The sequence below is a fragment of the Pseudochaenichthys georgianus genome, chromosome 21 (genome assembly GCF_902827115.2).
Source record: "Pseudochaenichthys georgianus chromosome 21, fPseGeo1.2, whole genome shotgun sequence".
Classification (NCBI taxonomy): domain Eukaryota; kingdom Metazoa; phylum Chordata; class Actinopteri; order Perciformes; family Channichthyidae; genus Pseudochaenichthys; species Pseudochaenichthys georgianus.
In genome coordinates, this window is record NC_047523.1 from 25,309,424 (window position 1) to 25,335,214 (window position 25,791).

At 41.5% G+C, this 25,791-nt stretch overlaps 1 protein-coding gene across 2 annotated transcripts; it reads right to left on the reverse strand.

The window, feature by feature from the left end:
- Positions 1-14,084: 14,084 nt before the first annotated feature.
- On the reverse strand, positions 14,085-23,312 carry sik1 (salt-inducible kinase 1). 2 transcript variants are annotated; one of them, XM_034110367.2, is made up of 14 exons: positions 23,093-23,312; positions 22,380-22,583; positions 22,164-22,280; positions 19,784-19,847; positions 19,483-19,644; positions 19,067-19,191; positions 18,849-18,972; positions 18,540-18,760; positions 18,175-18,321; positions 17,877-17,987; positions 17,550-17,775; positions 17,181-17,435; positions 16,883-17,072; positions 14,085-16,771 (listed from the first exon to the last, which is right to left on the reverse strand). In XM_034110367.2, the coding sequence occupies exons 2-14, from the start codon at positions 22,530-22,532 to the stop codon at positions 16,252-16,254; spliced, it is 2,415 nt and encodes an 804-aa protein (XP_033966258.1). In that variant the 5' UTR covers positions 22,533-22,583; positions 23,093-23,312; the 3' UTR covers positions 14,085-16,251. The 2 variants fall into 2 exon arrangements, with proteins under 2 accessions (XP_033966258.1, XP_033966259.1); XM_034110368.1 differs by having other exon boundaries at positions 16,689-16,771; positions 16,874-17,072.
- Positions 23,313-25,791: the final 2,479 nt, after the last annotated feature.

Genomic DNA, 25,791 nt, shown 5'->3' on the forward strand with positions numbered 1-25,791 from the left:
TGATCCCTCTCCGAGCTCCAGATGTCAGCCAAGTGTTAAACTATTCCACTGCAAAGGACACTGGGTTGTTTTGGCATATTGAAGAGCACTCAATAATATGTGAACGTAATGCTTTCACTTTACAACAAATCACAACACTTACAGTAGTTTAGAAGTGCTCGGATTCCAGACAGGACTAAGTAGTGTCTTGATTATTTTTCCTGTTGTAATAATAATATTAACTGTTTTCAATGCCCAGCCAAATATGTGACACCATTAAAATATTGGTATCATCAAAGTCAGTATGTGAGTTCCCTCTCATATTGGAAGAGTGAATAGAACCTTAAAGGGGCCCTATTATGCTTTTTGGGGTTTTCCCTTTCCTATAGTATATTTTATGAGTTTTTGTGCGAAAAAAAAAATCATTGTACATGATCAGCTAAGGGGCGGGACATCTCTAAACGGTTGACTAATCACAACGGAGCCGGCCAGCTAACCAATCAGAACAGACTGGGCTCTGGTTCCAGACAGACGGTGAAAAGAGGTGCTGCAACACAGGCAGTATGAGAAACTTTCTGAACATTGTTTGTTTCCAAACACATTATTCATTTCAGAAAATGTGTTCTGATGTGAACAGGCCCTTAATGATTTAACTCTGAACTTTGGAGTTAGGCTGTTATTTCTTACTGAAAAGAAACCCTTCCAGACCAGTAACAGCAGCACAATTAAATACAGTCTTTGAGGTTAAAAACGCGCGCGCACACACACACACACACATACTCTAACACACGCAAAAAGACACAGTGTGTGGTGCCTCTGAGAACAGTTTGATGGTGATGTGCAGTGAAGGGCAGAGGTGGTGCATTAGATGGAGCGTGGAGCTGCTGTGAGTCAGCCGGTCAGACAGACGCTGTTCTCAGGCTGTGAGTAGGTGTCTCTCAGGGGACAGCCAGGCTTTTCTGTTACGAAACCCAGAGTTCAGGCCGGGCAGCCGCTGCAGTTTTTCAATTCTTCATGACATGCAGGGGGGTGACCTGCTAGAAAACACAGTGGAGCACTTCATCTGAGGGTCACAGTGACTTAAAATGTTTTTAAATCCAGAATCCATCAACAGATTATCTCTGCCCCTCACTGTTTTTGAATAGCTTTGTTACATGACATGCTCACGGTAAGCATCTTTAATCTGTTATTCAACTGCAGTTATCAAGATCTTTCCTCAATATCAATCCAATACAACCTCTGCTCTCTTAAATATCAATAATTTGTACATGGATTATAGGATTTTGTAAATATGTAACTTCATGCAAAACCATTTGGTCTAACTATGATCTGCTTGAACATATTGCATTGATGTGTATCCATCAGAAAACCTTTTCCCAGCCTTTTCAAGACATTAAATAAATGTTGCAGACTTACAATAAGTGATTCTGCAGTGATTTAGCTAATTATTAAATTTGCGTTAACATGATGCTAGTGTGTCCGATTTAGCAAGTTCCAAAACCTCCAATACTAATATTAGAAATACCATGATGGGTTTAAAGGAAGAAATAAATCAAACAAACTGTCAAAATGTGTTTAATGCTATTCATTGTAATCTTTTCCACTCTCAATAATTGTAATATTTTCTTTCTTCTAAAGCATTGTGTCATGTAGTTTGGCATACAATTACTAATTTGTTAGCATTAAATAATAATATACAGTCTTAAGTTATTGGTCAGAATGAGTTGATGGCATTACGTTTCGAAGCTAAGCTAACTACTTTGGCAGTTTATTGCTCAAGCTGTTGTTTGCAGTGGACTTAAGAGTTGCATGTACTGGTCACTGACATTTACAGTATCAGCAGCGTTGTTACCGTGGTTCTTAAAGTCATTAGGAGCTCTGCTATCAGTGGGCTTGCATACCTCCGGCTTATGTAACTGTAACAGTCTCTGTTTTCATTGACGTGTAACAGGAGTCCCACACAGAAGCCATAAGCAGCGTATAGTGTGTGAGATCAGTCTGCAGTGTTGCTTCTCACACGGCTGCTATTAAACACTTTCTGTTTCTATCAATTTATGGCAGATAGGTGGCAGATTGTGCGGTGTTGCTTTAATGCAGCACATTTTGGAATATTAGTGGGAGAAACTTTAGACAAATGGCTTTATGAAGACTGTGCTAGTGTAGTACTGGAATGTTATTATTAATCTAAACACTTCTCACATAATAGCAAAACACTAAAAGGGAATGTTGTACTGTACAATGACTACTTGTACTCTTTATTCTTAACAGTAAATGTTTCTTATAAAACTAAAATACCTTTACTAATGTATAATGTTGAGTCCTGGACTTGTGATTAACATGTACTATAAGGCTAGTACTTTTACCTTTAAGAATCTGCTCGTCCAACGGCCTTATACTCGTGTCTGTTTTAGTAAAGGTGCCAATTTCGTGTTAGTGCCAGGTGATGGGAGAGATGTATATTGTTGTTCTGACTCGGGAGCTTTTCCATTTTGGGAGCCCCCGTCCTCTCATCTGTTTTTTTCATCTCTTACGTCAATGCCTCCAGACTGTCAGTGAGTGGAAGGGTTTTTCCCTCTGGATGCCCCTTGAGAGCTGCTGCCAGCCCTGCTCTATTAATGTAGCACCTTAACAGGCAGTGGTGGAGAGAAAACGGCAGGGGAAATACTGAATCTCCTTCCTGAGTAATCCCCCAACTTCCTTGTGTCCTAGGTTGGGCCCATCCTTTTCCAAACAGGTGTTGTCAGTCCAGTGATGTAGTAAACTTACTTGTAATATTTTCCCTTCATTGAAATGGCAATAATGAACATGGGAATATGACGTCAACAGGATGTGCGCTCACTTCCTTTGAGCAAAGTGCTTGTTCCTGTCATTTGACTCGAGCTCATGCAATAACTTGCAACAGAGACAGGAAAAAGCTGATATATAACCAGCAGCTTTGAAGTATGGGTCGTGCAAATTAACTGAGACACATACAAGCAGAGGCTTTACAAAGTTACAGAGGATCCGGGTATGTGACAGAAAATAACAACAGTGGACAAATGGGAAAAAGCAAAAGAGCAGCAAGAGGCGCATTCAATTGGACACGACTGTTAATTATCTTGACAAATTCAGTCCAGCCTCATGACTGCTGCGCTGGAACAAAATAGTGCTTCTTGTCTCAAACAATCTGCTTGACAAATGCTAACCCATGCCCTCTACTCAACCCACTTCCCTGCCCTCTGTGCGGTTGTACAAACACCCATGACCTACTTAGAGAAACTCACACTCAGGCTGTCACACACACACACACACACACACACACACACACACACACACACACACACACACACACACACACACATAGCCCTCTGCAAAATTGTATAACCAAGCGTTCGGGGTAAAGAAAGAAAGACAGACTTGTATACATCTTACAGACTGTTGGCTGTATTTCGGAGCTGGAGTAGCTGACGTCAGTGAGGCTGATGACTTCATGTGTCCCCTGCAGGCCGGGAGGTGACAAACTGAAAGGTGACACAGAAAAACAAACATGCTGCATCGAGACGAAGCAGAAAGAAACACTTAATTGAGAGGAGAGCATGAGGCAGCGGTTTTGACCTTTAACCTGCAGAAAAAGGGGCACTTTATGTGTGCGAATTGTATGTGTTGTTTTTCTTCAACAGATAAATGCTCGTTGCTGTGTTAATAATATTGTTATTAGTAAATGCCATGGCATGCTGTGTGTATGTGTGCATTTCAGTGTGTGTGTTTACTTATTGCCACATATCTGCCTCTTTATGTGCTCATAAATCTTCTCTAAAATGTGATGTGCATTTTTCTAACTTCGCATTAATTTGTTTACGTCACAAATCAGAATCAGTGTGAAACATCCAGTATGAGTCAGGCTGTGAGTCAAGGTGTAGTAGGTAAATATTCATGAAGTATGTTAATTGCAACAGGTTTCATCACAATGTCATGGTGTCCAAAACAAAGGAAGAACACAGGAAATAAAACAGAAATCCAACAATAACTGTTTTTGTCATCCAAGGGATTTATTTGATATAGTTACTGAAATACCAACACTGTAAATCTTCTAGTTTTCAACAGAGAATACCTGCGGTTAGCTTTTACAACAAGCATAATATTTAAAGTATGTATAAAAAAAAGACTACTGCTGTCATGGTCAGGATTTATAGTCTGAGAAAAATGAATGTCAGTTCACCATTTCATTACAAACCATTCATGGTATTTCAACTGTTGCTGAGATATTTCAGTTCTGGACCAAAGTGGTTATCCTCCACTAAAAATATTCTTAAAAAACACAAAGTGAAGGTTTAAGGGGAACATCAAGAGTTTAAGAGTTGACAAACAGATGTGGTTATAAAACCACATATGAGGGTGTCCTGTTAGAAAAGTCTCAACAACTAAACTCAGGCTCTTTGTAGTGCAGGAAGAAGCCGCAGGGGGTGGGGGGTGTTGTTAATCCCCATGACACCCACCTGCAACGTGTGGTCTCGTGGCAACAAAGTAGTAGCACTATCTCTGGTGTCACAAGCCAAGCGTAACCGAAGCCGGAGGCCCAGGACTCAGGCTCTGTGACGCACCTACGGTCTGACTTCAAGTCCTCAAAGTTTCCACGGAGACACAACTTCTGACACTCCTGTGCCATAATACAACCATGTGGTGCAACAAGGCACAGTGACTGCTCTCTGATCAGTTGCGCTAAACACTTCTCCTATGCATGTTGTTAGAAAAACGTGCAGAGAGAGATCAAACACTGGAGATAAGACAAGGAGGAAAACGCAGTAAATCACATGATATTCAGAAACAACTCAACTACTGTACATCCCATCTCCACTTTTACAGAAAAGAGAGCACATGGAGTTCAAGGATGAGGCTGGTAATGTTGAACAGTTTTGTCAACAAAAGGAGTTCATGAAATGGAACATTGCATTTATTGAGTTATGTATATCCATACTGTCATTTTCAGTAGCAGCTGCCGTAGACTTTGGGAGCTAAATTAATTTAAAGTTTGTTCAATTGTTTGAAAGTTGAATATATACACGTTATCAAAGCAGTAGGTTGTTTCTCTTGAACAATGATAATTGTCAATTGAAAGCAAAGTCTCCTAAATGTTAAATGTTCTGGGCTAAAAGTGTTTCGTTATTGCTAAATCTGATTTTAGAAATAATCTGATTAGGTCATCCAAGCGTCTTTGAGTTTCCTGAAAAGCGCTATACAAGTCTCATGTATTATTATTATTATTATTATTATTATTATTATTATTATTATTATTATTATTATTATTATCCACTGTAGGCCTTTTTCCTTAGAAATATTTTACTCTGGAAATGTAATTCCTCTGAATGTTATCTCCCTCCCCTGGCCCCGTATTTATTTTTTACCTACCCTAATACTCTACCACTCTTGTCTTTCTGCACTGTTCTCACAAGTGGCTCCAGACCTTATTTATTTCTTATGAATTGTTGTTCAGTGCTGTTTTTTTGTTGTAGACAAAGGTTAAGAGTCCAATTCAGCACATACACATCCTAGCACGTACACACAGACGTGCACGCACACAGACACACACAGCTGCTTTGTGAACTAAGCATGAGAGTGATGGAATGTAATGCCTGTAATGGAATGCTCACACAGACGCCAAAGCCTGCTGTACAATATCAACAGAGCCCAAAGTGCGTCATAGCTCTCACAGCTGACACTGTGTGTGTGTGTGTGTGTGTGTGTGTGTGTGTGTGTGTGTGTGTGTGTGTGTGTGTGTGTGTGTGTGTGTGTGTGTGTGTGTGTGTGTGTGTGTGTGTGTGTGTGTGTGTGTGTGTGTGTGTGTGTGTGTGTGTTATGCACCTCCCTTTAATCTCTCTCTGCTGTAAAGCCACACCAGTCCTGGTGATGTATGAGCCTCCAAATCAGAAGTCCTGGGTGTTGTCCTCACTTCGGGAGAACATTGGCAGCATATTAACCTAATATGCAGTGTCTGTGGTATGTGGAGCATTGATGCTATGAATGGAGCGTCACAGTGAGGCCAATTACTCATTGGTGTTTTGGTCTTGTAGGCCTTGTATATGACATGGTAGCTCCTTTCTAATGATTGCATTTTTGATGAGAACATAAACAGTCAATTCACACAACTTCACATATTAGTCCATATCTTCTTAAGAGGATAAGGAGTGAGTTTTAGGTTACTGATTCAAGCGTAATGAGCTGGTGACACTTTTGTTGTACTATTTATTTTTCAAGCCCGGAAACATATATTGTATTAAGGCCATACCTATACAAAACATGTCTGTGAAGTTTTGTGCTTGGGGGAGGGGGCTGGGATGGGCGATATATCCAGTCTCTGATTGTGTTACGTGTTACTTGTTTGAATCTGAAATTGCATATATTTATATAAATATATGTGTGTGTATATGTCCGCATCTGTAGCCTGTTATTGTCTCATTATACCGCACTGTCAATGAATCAAAGTAAATATATAAGTCATCATGAACACATCTGTCCATCAGACAGAGGGCTGCTGTGCCTCCTGTCATCGTAAATGGACATCTCTTTAAAATGACCGCTCAGAGGAGATGAGTTCTCATTTCTCTAACCGCCTGCTGCTTCCCCTCCTCTCTCCTCGGTTCCCCTCCTCGACTCCGTCGCTCGCATCTCCTGTGGGTGGGACTAAGACACGAGAATAGGAGTCGAGGAGGGGAGTCGAGGAGGGGAGAAAAAAAAGAAGGAAATTAGAGAATTGAGAAGCCTTCCTTGTGTGTGTCTCCCGCTCTCATCAGCGTCAGCCCCTGATTGTTTTCACCTGTGCCAGATACCTTTTGTTTAAATTCCCCAGCCTTCCCTTGTCTTGTGTCAGTTCGTCTTGTCCTGTCTCCATGTCAGTAGTCTGCTTACCAGTGATCACTTATCTTATCTCAAGCCTGATTCATGCTCCTGAATTACTTTGTAAGTTTTGTTCCTCACTTAGTGAGCGATTTTCTTTGTACCTTTTTTGAGCCTTTTTTAACTTCGTTAAGAGTGTCGATAATTTTTGTCGATTTTGTAAACCTATTTTGGATAAAGTATTGTACTCATACTTTACCTCTGTCTCCCGGGTCGTGCATTTGAGTCCTTTAGCTTGTGTTTCCAAGTTCGTGACAAATATACATTCATACTATGCCTAACAAATTCAGTTACCAACACCAGGGCCAAAGCTACAGTTGAGGACAGCAAGATGGTTTTCTTAATACTTATTCCAGCAAATTTAGAGGGAGGTCGGAGGAACGGAATGGTTTTCTTATAAGCCAACTATAACATTTTCCATTACACCATTCCATTGCGTAATTTCAAAAAATAAATGGTGTTTAGTATTCTTCCATAATATGTAAACCATATTAATTGATTGAAACAGATACAGTTTCAGAGTTTGGTTGGAAGCTAGTTTAATTAAATCTTAGATGTGCAGTGTAGGAAATTTGAGACCTTAGTGCTGGTCACCTGTAAGCTTGGTGGCTTCTTCTCAGACAGCTACAGTTAACACTAGTAATTACTAATGCTTTGTTTTAGCTCCAATGCTGTGATGCTCCCCAGCTTCAGTCCTTTGCTGTGTCATAATTTGGTATGGATGTGTGGATCTAAAGGTCAGGCTTAACCTGCACCGCCTCCACCCAATGGGACACTCAAGCTTCCCAGAAACCAAATCTACTTGGGTGGTCATCATCGACAAGCATAGTTAAAATTCCCCAAGTGTACAATATCACCACAAAGGTGCCCACAAACATCTGACGAAGTAAATAAACAAGTCTCCCAATGCTTTAGTTTGAAGAGTTAACAAATGACAAAAAGTGCAGAAGAGTCATCTAAAAAACTTGTATTTCTCGGCAGTGCCATGTGATTAATATCATGTGCAGGCTGTTGACAAAAACAAACGAGAGAGTTCTTTCCACGCTTTTGTTATTCACTTCCTCCAGAAGTCCCATGAGCTCAGGTCAAGTCAGTTTTAATTTTACAGATTTGTCTCAGAGGGCTTTAATCCGTCAACAACATTTATCTTCTTAGACACTTGAACTGGTTTAGGGAGACTCCTTTTAAAGTCAAATATATTTACCAGTGAATGAGCTTAAGTGGCCAATAAGTATAGCACCAATTATCTAGCTTGACAGTAATAGTAAAGCAAGGTGAGTAAAACATGTCTTTCAAACCTGTAATCACTTTTGTTCAGTGGATGCTGTACAGTGGTTTTTCTAGAAAAATATAGTGTGAGGGCAATACTGTGGCGCTGATCTTGTATATAAGATATTGTAGTGCCAGGAAAAGGGAGTCGGAGGCGGTGTATTAAGAACAGAGTTCCAATCTTTATTAGCCATTAATAACAGAGAGGTTATCACATGAACTGCTCTGCTTGACGAGCTAGCAAGAATGGCAGCTAACGCTACAGGTGTTCCCACTAAAGGGTCCGTGTGGCAACACAATACGAGAGGTGAATTATGTCCAATAACGTGTCACCACAATATATCAATTATTGCGAGAACATGACACCCTTATACAAGATGGAGCCGCGGACATAAACAACAAGGCGACTTCGGAGCTCCGTAAAAACAAAGCTGTCCATGCCATCTGACGATCTATTTGACAAGATTTTCACTTTTTTGGAGTAATTATTCCTTTTTTGACGAGCAAAAACATTGTTTTCTATCATCACTTCACACAGCATCTTGGTATGAGGGCGCAGGGCCCCTGTTACCCGGTTTAGACAAAACCCTTCTGTAAATATAAAATTAACATCAGAATCAGAAATCCTTTATTTGTCTCGCAACGGGGAAATGTGCACGACAACATCTATTTGTTGCTCCTTTTTAAGTTGATTAAAGTTAGGTTGTTCCCAAACGATTCCTGAAAATGTTTCCAAAAAACATGTTTATGGACACTATAGCCTAATGATAGCACTTAATCAGTTCTAGCTCTAAATCAGAGTTGTATCAGTATTGTCCTCAAATGTTTTCTGCTGATAGTCTTGGGAAGGTTATTTTTAAAATAAAAACATCTAGGCTTCCTTTGGCTGCTGCTCGTCCCAGCAGGATCAGTGAAGTAACTCATGTAGCAACAAACTCTGCTGTCGAGCACATCCGATAGTTGTCTAAACCTCTAAAGTTCCACATATCCTCTGGTATTCATATCGTCCTGATTATTGGGAGTGACGCATGTGTACAGTGTCTCACTCACGTTCGCACAATTAGGAGGGTGCTAATCTCACATAAAGGGGAGGAATCCAAAAGCCCACTGCAGAGGCTTCCTGATAATATTGAGTGTTTTCTATGTGCTGTATTTCAGGTCAGTGGGTTTATGTGTACAGTATCTGTCCCACAACAACGTTTCTTATGCAACTGTTCCCCGGGCTAATGGAATATAATTGTTCTCATGAGTCAGAATTTCCCTTTTGTCATCAGACATTAACTTCCCCTCTCGTTTGATTCTCATTGAGGTGGGAAGTTTGTTACAGTATTTCTCCCCAGCCGCTGCTTCCCCCCAATCTTCTCTGTCTTCTGCTTTTGTGGACACAAATACATTCGGGAAAAACCTCTGTGCTCAATGCACTTTAACTTTTGATAACCTAAGTTACTTATTCAAAACTCTCTGAATGTTTTATGGCGAGCATTCTTTGCGTGGAACCTTGGATTCTTTTTACTTTCTGTACGTGTGTGTGCATGTGATGATGAGTGTGTTGGGGAGTACAGAGGGTGAGAAAGGTCCATCGAAGTCACACTTGCGTGCGTAATACTCTTGTCAAAATCCCCAAATGCTTTGTAAATTCCACTTTCTAGATTGGATTTTCTTCTCTTACCAATTGGTAGAAGTTTATTTAGTGTGGATGAAGCTGATATAATAATTTTTCTTGTTGAGCACCCATCTCAAGAAAAAAAACTCACAAATAGTTGTGTCTCCTAAGCCTGATGTAACGTTGGGTTACGTATTGTAACCCTTGTCATATTAGCACAAGCGGAGCCCTCTACTGGACGCTATGGGTACTACCTTACCCTGCGAGCATTCTCCCACTGAGACTTCTATAGACGTAGCCGGCCTTGGGCAGGCCTACCTAAATGCGCGTGCATCACACCGTATAAAAGGAGGCCTCGCCTCCTGACTATCATCCTACACAGCGAGCGGAATAGGACAGACAGTGCCCTGAGTAGAGGGCTCCGCCTGTGCTAATATCACAAGGGTTACAATACGTAACCCAACGTTATATCTCTCACAGGCTCCGCCCTCTACTGGACTCTATGGGTACAGTGGGTGTAGCCCCGATGTATACGCGCACTGTCGTCCAACAACAACATTCCACCCTACTGCCCCTGACCGGCTTTTCTGGTCAGCAGCTGCTGCCCCACATTCTCCTTTAACCCGGTTGTAACCGAGGAGAAATCTGGGCTGTGGCTGACAGAGCACACCCTGCTGCGCTTACCTCGCAGAAAGTGTGCACCCTATCCGGCGGCTGGGTGTGCGGCTGAGTACTTCCGGTTTGAGTACAGAGTTTTTACAGCTTGACAGTTTGACAGTTTGTTATGTCACACCGAGAGCAAGAACGAGAGGATTTCGGGGTAAAGAAAAGCGATTGGCCTTCCAGCGTGTAAGAAAGTCGGCACTACATTGCTGTGTGCCCCTTTGTACAAATTCGTCCCGTTATCAGAATCAGAATACCTTTATTAGTCCCACAGAGGGGAAATTTGCAGCGTTGAAGCAGGAAAGAGCCACATAGCTTAGTGTTGAATATCTTATGCGTTAAAAAGTACTAAGTTATAATATAATAAACAATATGATAAAAAAAAGTACTAAGCAAATATGAACACATCACCCCCATCCTTAAATCACTACACTGGCTACCCGTGGAATTGAGGATCGAATTCAAGGTCTCCGTCCTCACCCACCAGTGTATCCATGGAACTGCCCCTCCCTACCTCAAGGAACTCCTCACCCCCCATACCTCCTTGCGGACCACCCACTCCAGCAACTCCAACCTCCTCAGACCCCCCAGGACTAAGCTCCGTACTATGGGAGACCGGGCCTTCTGCTCGGCTGCTCCCAGTCTGTGGAATGCTCTCCCCGACCACATAAAAGCACCACAGACCGTGGAGGCTTTTAAAAAAGGCCTCAAAACCCATCTATTCCATAGAGCCTTTCCCTAGACCTTTTATTTATTACCACCCTTTTATTTTATTTTTATTGTTTGTTTTTATTGCTTTTTATTCATTCTACTGTGTTGTGTAATGTTTTTATACTGTTCATGCTCACTGCTTGTAGCACTTCGGGATTTGAAGTAAAGTATGAAGTGCTTTATAAATGAAACCCATTATCATTATTAAATAAGTTTCTATATCTTAACGCATAATAGTTTAAATGTTCTAACTGTGTTTATGTGGGCACCATTTACACCAAGGCAAATTCCTCGTATGTGTTAACCTACTTGGCTCTAAACCTGTTTCTAATTCTGATTCTGAAAAAGAACATACATTAACAAGTCAGATGGTCACAGTGTGCTGTAGCTTGTTACGAAAAGCTTAATAGCTCATGCAAGGTTCACGTCTGCAGCGGGCATCAGCTGATGACAGATGAGTTTGTGACGTCTGTTTTTTAAATGCATGGCATTCCTTTTACGCTCATTCCCACAAGCAACTCCTCAAGGGTCATATGCCAAATGTCACAGTATTCGTTATATTAAATAGGTGTGAACATGGATGTGTCAGACAGTGTAAATATGTACATGAAACAAGCAACACATCATTAAGTCTGGAAAATTCAGTTAAATCGGAGTTTATTTTCTTTCTCTTGACTAAGTGGAGATAACGAGCACGCAGCCAGAGTAGAGCAGCAGAGCTCACTTGGATGGTCTGCCTTCTCATTTTGCTGTTGCGTCACTCCATTCTCACATAGCCTTTCCTGTTAGACGTCAAACACCTGTCCATTCTCAGTTTGATGAATAAGCGGCCAGCAGGAGGGTCATGGGGGTGCAATGCATCATCACTCTGCATCACGAGATAATCATAGGGTGCCAGCGAGTGCATCATCAGAGAGCCTCGTCATCAGTTGGTGGAAGAGGGTGAGGCGTCATTAGAAGTCTTTAGTCTGGAAAACGCACTGGTTATTCTGCTCCTGTAATAACCCTGGAGTAGGGAGACTTAATCAAGTTGCTATCAAAATATTATAAAGATAAAACAGTATTTAGGAATACACAATGTTTTTATCCCACAATAATTATTATTATTATTTCTCCCATTTTTCCCTTTAAACTGTGGGTTTTCTCTGGAAGTTTTTCCTTGTACGATGTGAGGGTCTAAGGCAGGGGTGGGGAACCTCCGGCCCCCGGGGCGTATACGGCCCGCGAGACCATTTGGTTTGGCCCTCGAGGTAATTTATAAACACACGCAAAAAAGAAAAAAATTAAAGAAATCTAGACCGCAAAATAATTAAACAAGCGAGTGCCTGTTTTTCCTGGCAACAGTCATGGTCCTTGAACACAACACGAGCCTAACGTGTCATCAGGTGGTATATGTCTCGTCTGACAGGGGTGCAGTGCTGACGGAGAGCACCAGAACGCCACTCCGGGACTTCAAAAAATTGCAGTAGGCTACCCATAAATCCGTAGGCTACACATGCTGCAGTTTTTGCGTGGCTGTGTCTTTAGTTGTAAACCCAGTCGCGATCTGTTCATCTGTCATTCTGATCATACAGTCAATAACTGTGTTGTTATTAGCATCTTGTTAGCTAGCTATGCTAACGAATATAAGAAGCTTTTTCTCCAACCAGTGAGGTAAAGGCACATCTTTATATGATCATTATACTTATCAAAAAACAAGAGAATAAAGTAAACAGGTATAAAATACTATATGACAGTAAAAAAAAAAGTTGTTATTAATAAACAAGAATACAGTTTGAAAGGAGAGTGATTTGTAAAATATCCATAAAGAAAAAGTAAATCTGCTTACAGTTCTGTTTCCATAGATCTCTTAATTTTGCTCTCAAAGTGCACCAGATTGATGCTTTTAACTTCAATATTAAAAAAAAAAATCTTCCCGGGGGAGCATGCCCCCCGGACCCCCCTAGAGGAGGTTAGGTCCCCCCCCACTTAAATCATGTCCACATGGATAAGAAACTATATACATTTGCACACATCTTGTGTCCATATCTTTCTGTTTTGGTGGTCATGCAACAACTGTGCACGTGAATGCATGCACGAGTCAGGGTAAGATATCTGTATTAAGAGGTTGCTTTTTCTTTGCACAGCATGAAAGAAAGGCCAAATGAATGGGCTGTGATTTTTAAGCAGAGGTCAATAATTTGTACGGCCCTCTGAGGATGTTGAAAAAATTGAAATGGCCCTTGAGAGGAAAAAGGTTCCCCACCCCTGGTCTAAGGACAGAGGGTGTCGTATTGTCATACTGATATTCTGTAGACACTGTGAAGTCCACTGAGACAAATGTAACATTTGTGATATTGGGCTATATAAATAAACATTGATTGATTGATTATTAGCGGTTGTCACTGTTAAGGATGATTATTAGTATTATAGACAGGTATTAAGAGGTATTGCATATCTATCATTAGATTTAAGGATGCAGAAGGTTTTGTTTGTCACATGCTCATTCAGTATGTGTGAGAAATCTAGATTTGCATAAGGCTGTGCCTACAATGTCTACGATAATCACATGTGAGAATTAAACATGTCAAAATAGAAAAGGTTAATTCTACATTTATATAATTTAGTATGGCATTTCTTGCTCACTTAATGTAAATACTATCCTACTTTTATTTTATGTTAGCTGTAAATTGGCCCTTCAATAGTGTTTTAATTGTCAAATAGTTACAGTCAAGTCCTGTTTTATTTCGATTTTTTAAATGTTTATATTTTATAGTTGTTCATTTTCTACTTTTTTTCATTTCTAATTATGTGCAATGCCTTGTTTTTTAGCTTCTGTAACAAAAACATTTCCCAATTTGGGATCCATAAAGTACATCTGATCTTATCTTGCTTTGCTTTAGTGGTTTCCTTCATATTCCTTTATCATAATGAAATATCGACCGACATGTTAACCGTAGATATAAGTTATTGAAAAACATCCAGACAACAGACAGTTTAGGAAGGGAACTTTATTTAAATAAATAGCCACATAAATACACAATCTTTCTTGAACTGACATTCTCTCTCCTTTCTCTCTCCTCCTCCACACACACACACACACACACACACACACACACACACACACACACACACACACACACACACACACACACACACACACACACACACACACACACACACACACACACACACACACACACACACACACACACACACACACACACACACACACACACACACGATCAAGTTACAAACCAGGAAATAGGATCTTATTATTTTTTTTATCAAAAAAGAGAACTGCATCAAGAGTCTTAGTGTTTCAATAGTTTGTGAAGAATTGTTTTCGTCATAAATAAAGTGCAATTTTCGCTTCTATTTACACAGCAAGTTCAAAGGTCCGATACAGAAGAAGAGAGAGAGGTCCGAGAAGATCTCAAAAGGGCCATTAAGCTTCTTTCTTTAATGTAATGATCGGAGATGAAGACCTCAGATAAGGAGCTTGTTCAAAGGCACAAGTGTTTGTAGTGAGTGCAATAAACCAAAGTTGTTCTATAGAAACATCAACACTTTTTCCAAAACAGAACTTGGTTTGCAAAAACACTGCTCTTCTACAAGTTGTTTCACAGATATGAGAGGGCTTAATAAGCTTATAATATATTACACATCTCGTTCAGCCTTAAACTGTGTGAAGTTCAGCTTCCAGCACAACATAGTATTGCTATATCCTGACTTTTTTTTCTATTCTAGAAAAGTACAAAAATGAATACCACCATGTTAAGCTATAGGTATAGATAGCACTTGTAGCTTCGGGATTTGGTGGTTGCCAGAGTGTTCCCATGGCAACAGCTAAGGAGATCATGTGAAATATGTTTGCTAACCACCTTGCTACATTTTCAGACAGCATTCAAAGTGAGTAGTCAGTAGTGTATCTGATAGATCACCCATCTCTTGTGCTGTTTGCTCTTTAGTAAAACTCAAATTCTTCCTTTCAGTTAAAGACCTACAAGCATGCTGTGAGAAGAAACAACATTTTGAAATGCCTTGAGTATTTTTTCTCAATTTCTACAGTAACATGTTATTATGTCACATAAATAGTACCTGTTCTAGACAGCTAGCTAGCACAGCAAAGAGATACATTACAAATAAGAACACAAACACCTCAGGCAAATGTACATTTGACCATCCTATATAACGCCTTATGCTTCCTTGGTATTTCAATGTGAAATATTGCACATTTCCCACAGTCTTTGTTCTGTGCATTTGAAAATGTTGTTTCCTCTGATATACTGGGATTGACACCCTTTTCTTCGGGGATTCTTTTTACAGGTTTCTAATGTGTTGCCTGTGGAGGTAGTAAAAGCATCTAACGAGAAGGTGTTTATCAAACAAGGGAATACGGATCAGTGTATCCACATGTGTAGGGTGCTACCAAGCTGAAGGAATGTACCTGTTGTGCTTTACTCAATCAGTGAGACACCATCGTCCTTCAGTTTTTGGCTGATGAGGATGTAGCAGTCTTTTGCGGCTTGAGGTAAAAGCAGCATTTGCGTAACTATAATTATCTTGCACAGAAGAAAAACAAATCACAGTTTCAATACAAATGAACTCCTTCAGTGAAGCTTCGGACACTATACTGCATGTTAATTGCACTGCTACAGAGAGATGTCTCTTTAGAAAGGCGAACAAAGTGGAAAAAAAATGTTTTGGTCTTCTGTCCAGTCAATTGAAAAACATAGAGAACAGGAAATGACACAAAAGTGTCTATAAACAAGAAGGAAGAGGGAGCCTTCCTGTATTCAACAAAGGTCGCGTCTCAGAAAAACAGCATCAAAGCACGGGAGACGCAACTTTATCAGCTACCTCAACTCCATTTCATTCAAGTGACACTATCATTAGGGCGCTGCCTTTTAGTCTATTATTGCTTCTCTTGCTCTCTGATACGGGTTTAGCGCCTTTTCCAGAGTCTAATTATTGCTTAGTCTTTAGCTTATATTAAAGTTATTAAAGTATACACAACATACACATTCTCCCATGTGTACCGCATGTTGTTAAATGAAGTGTACATGTGTCACTTGCATCTGCTTTTGTTCTTCTTCCTCACTTCTGCTTTTTTTCTTTTTACGGCTCCAAATCTTTATCTTCCACAAAGAAAAAAATATCTGGTCGGGATCGTTTTACTTCACCATCACACAGCTACTGAGCTGCTGCTGTGTGGACAGACACGAGTCCTGCTGGTCCGGGTCTGTGCTGGAGGCCGAGTCCGTGCTCCACGCCCCTGGCTTGGACATGATGGGGAAGGTGCCTTGTGTTGTCGACTGGGGCAGCTGTTGGAGGCCGATGTGGGAGGGAGGGGGGGTTTGCTGGCTGATGTGCAGACGAGCCTCAAGGAGGTAAGCAGCGGAGGCCACGGGGGACAGAGAAGAGGCGTAGCAGGCTGAGGAGGATGATGAGCAGCAGCCGGAGGAGGAAGTCTCCAAGCTCTGTTTCCACGGGCTGTGCTGTAAACCTACTGACGTTTGCTGAGGAGGCAGGGCAGAGGGGGTAGGGGTGTCAAAGATGGACGAGGAAGCAAACACTGTAGCGGGTGGAGGAGAGGGTGACTGCTGCCGGACGAGAAACAGCAGGGGATTCTGGGTAGATGCGATCGGAGCAGCTTGGACCAGAGGCTGAGGTTGGATCTGGATCTGTAGCATCCTGAAAAATAGAGACAGAAGACTATTAACATCAAGGCTGTAAAGTCTGACCTGATTGGCCACCTCAGACATCAACATCAAGCTCTTCAGTAATATTGCTCACGTTTCTCACCTTTGCTGGTGCAGCACCTCCTCCAGCATGCTGCGGTGTTCAGAGAGCGCCGGACCCAGAGACCCTCGGCTGCCGCGGTTACTGGAGGGGGGAGAAATGACTTGCCTCGTCAGACCTTTGATCTTATTTAATCCCAGAAGCCCTTTGGTGCGTGTGTTTTTCCTCAGCTGCTGCCGGAAAGCTTTGAGGCCTGTGAAAAGACAATGGAAAGTTATTGAAAATGCTCCTTTGATCGCATAAAGGGACAAATTATAATAAAAAAAGGATGGATGAATCAGAGTGGATGAATGCACTGTACCTTGTGTGAGGGAGGTGTCAGAGGCTCGGCGACCCTCCTGGAAGCTGACAGCGGGCAGGCTGCCCTGGGCCTGGGGCAGGAGGTGGGAGGAGAGGGTCAGGTGGGTCTCAGTAGGCAGCAGGGCTCCACTTTCAGCACGAGAGGCCAGAAGTGTTGACATCCCACCCATAGCATCCTGCAAAGTGTGGGCTGGACTAGACGAGGACTTCAGACAGCCGTCAGAAGAGGCACCATCGGAAGGACAGACCACAATGCCTACAGAAACACAACAGGCAAAACAATTAAAACGTTGGATATGCAACAGTGGGCATCAAAATGTGCTGTATAGTGAAGCCTTTCAAACTAATGGTTTATGTATAACATACTTACATGGAGGGTTGCACTGGTGGAAACGGGCCGACACCTCAGCCAGTGTGTGTCTGCGGGAAGTTGTGCTGGGAGCGAGCAAAGGCGCAAAGGTTTGTGTTGCCTCCTCTTCCTCCAGGTCTCTGGGTCGCACCTCTTCACTGATGCTGGTCTCCAGCAGGCTGTTGGGGGAAATGGAGCGGTTCCAGAGTAGTCGGTTTAGGCTGGCCTCCACTGGAAACACCACACGCTGAAACACAAAGAGTGGGACTGTTAGTAGAAGATAATGGCGAACTCTCCTAACACTGAGCTGCCAACAGTAGAAGGCTGTCAAATGTAATCAATTTTTACCTGAAACAATCCAGCTTGGTCATACTCCATCTCCGGGTACACTGGAGCAGTGCTTTGGGCAGGAATGGAAAATGCTGTAGATGTAAAGCTGTCAGCTGACTCCATGATCGCCTAGAAACAAGCACAAGGCACACAACGTTTTAGAATCCAAGTATAAAGTGGCAGGTTACATCACAATGGAATGGAGGGCTACAGGAGGTAGACAAGTCATAGAGTGCACTTTTGATCTGTACACTGTCCTTTTTGCCAGCCTCTCTAATCTGACGTTGTATGACAATCAAATTGCTGGAGTGCTCACCTCTGGGCCGGGGGAGTCGGAGGTGCTCCTGGGTCTCTGGCTCCAGGTCTGCTGGCGGCTCAGCTGCTGGCTGCGGTGCTCTCTCACTCTCTCCAGCAGCAGGTAGTAGATAGCAGAAAAGTGGTTGTAGCTGCTGCTCTGCAGAGACTGTGGAAGAGGACAGACAGCAGATTAGTGGTGTTGCCGTTATCCTTCTGTGGCTCTTAATGCCAGCTTGTATCTGTCACTTTCTCTCTTTACAGCTTACTTTAGCTCTTCTCATCTGTATTGTTAGAGTTAAAGCAATGTCTGTGTTCGGGCTTGCTGCCCTTGTTGAGTAAAATCTCTTTGGAGACGACATAGTAACAATTGAATCTTGAATTTACCTCGATAGTTTTTTGGCGGTCGATGCCCAGTGTGTTCATGATGCCCAGCACTGGTTCACTGTAGTCCCCCAGGTTGGAGTTGTACTCTGTCAGGGAGTGGCTGAGGGTCTGGTGGGCGGCTGTGGGGTCTGCCAGCATCCAGCGGTGCTGCTTGATCTGGGCCATGGTGATCCTCCGGGACGGGTCCACCACCAGCATCTTACGGATCAGGTTTTCACAGTCTGGAGGATGGAAAACAAGGAATGAGTCTTGGATTCACAACACTTGGAAGATTAGACAGTATTTTTTATGATTGTATTGCCGTTATACCTTGAGACATGAAGAAAGGGATTCTGAATCGTCCCTCAGTGACTCTCTGTCTCAGTGCAGGAAGGCTGGGTCCATCAAATGGAAGCGAGCCGCAGACCAGAACATAAAGCACCACACCAAGGCTCTGTATAGAAAATAGCAAACCGGAGAACTTAAGCATATAAAGGAAAAAAATGCTAGAATTAATAATGCTCTATATATTACTTCTATAAGCTTACCCATATGTCCAGCTGAGGCCCCTCATACTCTTTCCCTTCAAACACTTCAGGGGCAGCATAAGGCGGGCTGCCACACCATGTAGCCAGGGGCTCCCCTGCATTATAGAAGTTTCCGAATCCAAAGTCTGTAAGACACAGAAAGAGATACACAAAACTGTTATTATTAAAACTTCTCAGTTTTCTCTGTTTCCCACATGAGGAGCTCATCGCGCTGAAAGTGCACGATGCCTTTCAGTGTATTTGTCAGTGTCATGTCCTTATCATTGTCGAAAGACCAGATCATAATGAGCTTTAATATATAGTTTCCCACACATGAGACAGACAGGGGTATGAAAAGATAATATTAGATTCAAAACATGCTTTCTAATCAAAACAAATTAACCGTTCTAATCGAAGTCACAAAGCACCAGACCTACCGGCTATTTTGATGTTCATGTTGGCATCCAGCAGCAGGTTCTCGGTTTTAAGGTCACGGTGAACAATGTGGTGTTGATGGCAATAGTCCACAGCTGTAAGAATCTGCCAAAACTTCTTTCGCGCCTCATCTTCACTCATGCGGCCATTTGTCGTCAGGTGGTCTGTAGGGAGAAAGGATATTTTAATTCAATGCCAAGTTTCTGACTTGAAAATGTATATTATTTTATCTATTGGAGAACATATTTGGCCAATATTCATTTTAAAAGTAAAATATAAAAAAAAATTGAAAGCTGAACTCACCAAACATTTCTCCATTCTTCGCATACTCTGTCACAATGTACAGCATGTCTTTGGTCTCCATGACCTAAGCAAAAGGAAACAAGACAGAGTTTTAACTGACTATGCCATTGGCAGCTGGCTATGACACAGCGTAAAACCAGTTCCAAAGTCATCTGTTTAGCCCGCTCCAGGCATCTCTTGGCATAAGAACATTCTAACCACCAAATTCCTCGTCTCATTATTCCCTGTATCAATTATGTTAAAACACACCCAAAAGGGAAATGTGTAAAATGCATATCTTTCGGACAGATAGACTACTATCAAATGTTTGGAGATGTTCTTCATGAGGCTGACACGAGTTGGCAACAGTCCTAGTGTTGTATTTCAACACTACTCCCCCTATCTCTTTAATTCCAGGAAACTGAGAGACAAATTCACATGGGGCAGTATTCACGTGTACGTCTAGTGTATCAAAAACACCATGAGTGCAATCACTCAATACACTCTTTGCACTATAGGCCGGAAAGACACAATTCCCAATTCATTCCTTGAGCTCATAACAAGCTCCCATTCCCCAGGAGAGCCCTCAGGAACAGGGCAGCTGAGCAGAAAGGTTGCAATACAAAGACTTTTTTTTGTTGTCAGATATCAAAGCCCTTTCTGGGAAAAACTGCTGTGAATCAAATGTCACAAAATTAAACTGAATGCTCCAGCAAGAGAAGAAGGATTCAATCCACCGCTCCTCAAAGCGGGGGGGGGGGGGGGGCAGTCTTTGTCCGTCCGATAGGGCAGCTCTCCGGGGCTCTGTCACCTTGAGGTGCTGCTGACGTCACAGCACTGAAGAGCAGGCACGGCACGTCAAGCACCCTCGAGCTATCCCAGAAGGAAGATTACCTCCTTAACATTCATATTTTCCATTTTGTTTTCCATAAAGTAGCTTTAAGGTTGTTTAAGCTGCAAAATATTCTAACCTAAAACATTTAATGGTCTCCTTCTTCCATCACATGCACATATTTGACAGGCCTTGTGCAGCATTTTATAAATATTGCTCATAATTCAGTCTGATATAATTGATAATTCCATATTATTTCCATATTTCCACCATCGATTATCAAAAACGTGGTCATTCTTTTTCTGTCAATTGACTAATCAATTAGGGGACTACATTATTGCCGCTTTAGTGATTATCTGGCAGCTCCTCCAGTGTGACGGGATTGACTTGAGCCATCCTCTGAATAGGAAAAAGCAGTTACAGATAATACAGGGATGGATATTTTGTGTGTTTGAGATCAGCAGAGGTTGTACTGCCGCACAGTAGTGGGGTGTTGTTCAAGGGGATAAGAGGAATGTGCCATTTACACAAGGTCAAACAGAGGAGACAAAGAGAAAGGGAGAGGCTTAAATGATCCTCGACTAGAGAGGGGAAACGAAATGTTACTCTCATGAGACCGGTTAGAGAAGCAGCAGCTGATTTAACAGCCAAAAGGTCTCAGACCACCTCCTTCCCTTCATCGAGTATCAACCATCTGACTCGCATCACCTCAGACAAGGGGCATGCAGATTAAAGAGGATGCATCACATGCAGGATACAAACAGAGGTCATCCATGTTAGACTTGAGAGCCACCTTTACCTTGACCTGATCATAATCCAATCTAATGCAATTAGTATATCCTTTTCTCGGTTAACAGTTAACAAGGTGATTTTTGTAAATTATTTACATTTCTGATAGATTTATGGACAAATTGCTCCGTCTCGACAGGAGCTTGTTTGATTTGAGACATGATTTCACAGTAAATACTGCTTAGTTTCTTAAAATCAGACATTAAGTAGGTCTAATCTCATAAAGTAGCAAAACAGCACAGAGTTTAACAAAGGGCAGAATGAGTCCAAAGGAAGAAAAAAGAAAGGGCATTGTGTGTTTTTGCCTTTTCTTGCCAGGCACGAGCCAGAACACCAGAAAGGCCATCCGAGGAGAAATAGTCAATTATTTCCACTAAGTCTTCAATTGAATTGCAGGAAGGCTAATTGGGTTCATGTGAAGCGCTGACACTTTGCACCGGGCTTTAACGGCTGGTAATTGGGCTCGATGTCCAGACCTGTGGACGAAGCTTTAACCAGAAGCGCTATCTCTACAATCTCTTCTACCAAAGTCCTGCAGTGAGCTGGTACAATATCACTTGGTTAACAAATTCTCCTTATTTGGCACGGCTGCATCCACATATCAATGATAACACCATTGCATTTTCCCTCCCAGATGCATGCGTGTGTTCAGACTGGCTCTCTGCACTTGGGGCCGTCACACAACCAAGCTTCGCCATTGAGGATGTAGTACAGGTTGAACAACTACTGCTGCAGCCATGCATAGAACAACACTGCACAAACATGAACAATTATACACACCTGGTAGAGTTTGATGATATGAGGGTGGTTAAGAAGCTTCATTATCTGCACCTCTCTGTATATTTTCTCCAGGTTGGAGGGGTTCAATCTGGTCTTATCAATGATTTTAATGGCCACCTGAAGAAAAAAGATAAATTGTAAATGTCAAAAAATTATAATTTGAAAGGTTATGCATCTTTAAAAAAACAGCCACAGAATTATAGCAGAGATGCTGACCTGTGTCTTGGTGACTTTATGTCTGGCCAGTTTCACCACGGCAAAGTTTCCCTTGCCCAGCGTGCGGATGATCTCGTAGAAGCCGACCTGCAGGGGTCTTCCCTGGGCCGAGCTGGACTGAGCCCCCTGGGTGCTCTCTGTCAGGATCACCATGGTGCATCAACAGTTTGGAGTTACAGCGTTGGGATAGGTTTGGGTTAATACCTGCAGAGAAAAACACTTGCTTTAATTTCACTACATATTCAGATATAGTTTACACAATTGCATTACATTCTTATTTTGTGATAGGTAGATACACGTATGTAATGGTGTGCACCAAAGGCAGGGCTCTACATCACATGCAGCAGGGTGAAAACTTGCTTGTATAACAAATGATGTCAGTGGGAGAAAGTCTCACTAGAGTGGACTGAGTAAGGTTCTATCAAAATGTTCTTCAGTGTTATCCTCTAAAAATATTTTTTTAAACATACACATTTTCGAGTTTCTAAAAAAAATGATCAAAAACGGATAACTTCTCCTAATGTGTTAATCATATAGACATCATTTGATTACAAAATGTAGGTCGCTTTTGTTAATGTTAAATAGAAAGTAAAAGACAAATCAGCTTAACTAAAAACGAAAGCACTTTTGGTGTGCAAGAAAATTACAGAAACGGTTTATTGCCTCTGAGGTAGTAAAAAGTAGGTATTTTGGAGAGAGGAGTCTCGTCTTACCTTAAAAATCGGACATAAACCACCTTCTCTCAAAGTACCCAGAAAAAATGTAAACCATTCCACAAGAAGATGGAAAAAACAACAACGACAATAGGGAGGAAAAACTGTAGAAAACACGCGCGGAGCAACTTTTTTCTTCCCGTCTTATTTTGAGTTGTGAGTTCATACAACAAGTTTTTCAGCCCGGGACTCGGCTGCGACTGTGTGTATCTGTGCGCTCCGCCGGAATGCAGAGCAGAGCCTCGGCACTCACAGGGGGAACTCCTCCTCCTCTCCTCCTCCCCCCGCCACCATAACAAATTGATACCCACCTTATTAACGTCACACCCGCGTCAGAGCTCCGAGCTGGGTGCAAGGCAAGGCCGGGCTCGAGCGCAAGTCACTGTTGCCGAGCAACCGCGAGGCTCGGTCGTATGGTGACGTGTGTGCTGATGGAGGGGTTGCCTGGAGATGGGGACGATGACGTCAGTGGTAGAGATATGTCACCACGTGATGTTTCCCCGCTGCCTCGCGCTCTCACTCCATACAGTCCGGGTGCGCGCGCGGTTCCAACAGAAACAGGAAGCAACTGGTGATCTTTTCAAACAAATATTAGTATTATTATTGAGCAATCAAATGCACATTTCATTTCATTTGACATGAAAACAATGATCTTAACTAAAGGGTATTAAAATATGTAGTTATTAACATATTTATAGTACATCAAAGGTTTTATTTAAATTAGTTTATTATGTTTATTATATTATATTATTCTGCTTATGCTATTATATTATTATCTTACTCAAATAATTAATGTAAATTAAACTCAAGTTAATTTGGTCACAGATCATTAATAGGCCCTTAGGAATACTTTTATCTAGGCTACGTTGTAAAATTACGTTTTTCAGGTTTTCTTTTTTTAAATGTATATTGTTGCGCAGGAAGTGCAAGAAAATCCACTTTGCAAAAAGCATTTGGGACTGAAAGAGAGAGGCAACACTGTATCAATCAATCTGAGAACAGCAGTTTGTCACTGAAAAGAATAAGACTTGCAGGAAAATAAGGGAGGGGGAGTGTTACCAAAGAATGAGAAAAGAGTTGCATGAGAACTAGTAGGAGGATGCGGTTACGATAGAGACAACGTGCGCGCACACACACACACACACACACACACACACACACACACACACACACACACACACACACACACACACACACACACACACACACACACACACACACACACACACACAAACATCCATATAACTCCTCACATTAATGTATTACAACTCAAATGATTATCTGACATATTATTTTATGAACGCACAGTTAAGAAAAGCAGTGCAAGGGTTGTGTGAAAAAGATTAGGATACAAACTTTCTCTGTCAATAAACTGTCTAAAATAACCTCGCTCAGCCTCTAGATATTTGCAAACCATCACTTACAGTGTTAGACATCTCAACTAGTGTCATTGTTATTGATACTGTCATGCTGCTGATTTTCAGTAATGACAGAGCTGCTCTATGTTTAGCAGCAACAGAGGTTTTCTGACAGAGCTGCCAATTTGCCTATTGAGATGAGGAGAGAAATACAGTCATTAGTCAAATATAAAAAAACAAAAACACATTTGATGTCCCTAGATGTTGCAGGGGATTCCAGATAAATATAAGATGCATTGATGGAAACTCATATGTGAACTTGCAAAGAAAGCTACTTATTTATTAAGCAGTCAAGCTTAGAACAAAATGACACAAAAATGACAGGACCATATTGCCAAGAGTGTAAACAGTCAGTGTGACACCCCAAGAACACCAACAACTATATTATAACATGTTTCAGATGGGGGACATACTGTAACATTTCGTAGCATGTGAATACAAGTAAGTGCAGGTTAGTGTAAATATCATACCCAGTAGAGAAACAGTTTGTACCCTCCCACAGTCTGAAATGTTAAAGGAATGCAAACTTCATGCAAAGTGTCCCAACTGAAAGGTCATGCAATATTGTGATGCACATTTACAACAAATCCACACAGCCCACGCTGTTTCATAACCAAATGTCTTCTACCTGTTGCCATTTGAATATCTGTCTGATATTTTCTCAGTGTGAGCAAATCATGTATTTACCTGAGTCAGATTGTCCAAGTATGATGGGGGATTTGTTTGAACAAATATTTGTGATAAAGCATGAGCTCGTGTATCTAAGAGGATGAGATTTGAATTGAGACTACATAACTTTTGCTGAACTCTTCTTCTATGAACATGAGTGGTAACCCTACGCAGCAAGTTGTTGTATTCATAATTACTTTAACTTTTCCTTTCTAAGAGAAGGAATATGTGTGTCTGTCATAAGATAAATAATATAGCTTTAAGTGGAAAAAATCGGGGAAATCCTTCATTTTAGATTAAATGGAGCTCCTGAAGTCTTTCATGTTTAATGAGATTAGATCCTAAATGAATGAATAACAGAAACAAGAGAAAACAAATGCCTTCTCAGGCTAGTTACAGAATATAAAATTGATAAAATATGAAGATAAAAAACAAAAATGCAATGGGGCAGGTTTAAGGCAGATCATTTTATAGTTCTCCTCTTAAGAACAAATGTAATCAATCATGAGATCATTTGAGAGCCGCTCTTGTAAAATAAAAATATGCCCATTGCCCAGAGAAGAAATGTGTTGAACGTGAGCCAAACCACATTCAGCACAAACCAGTCTAACA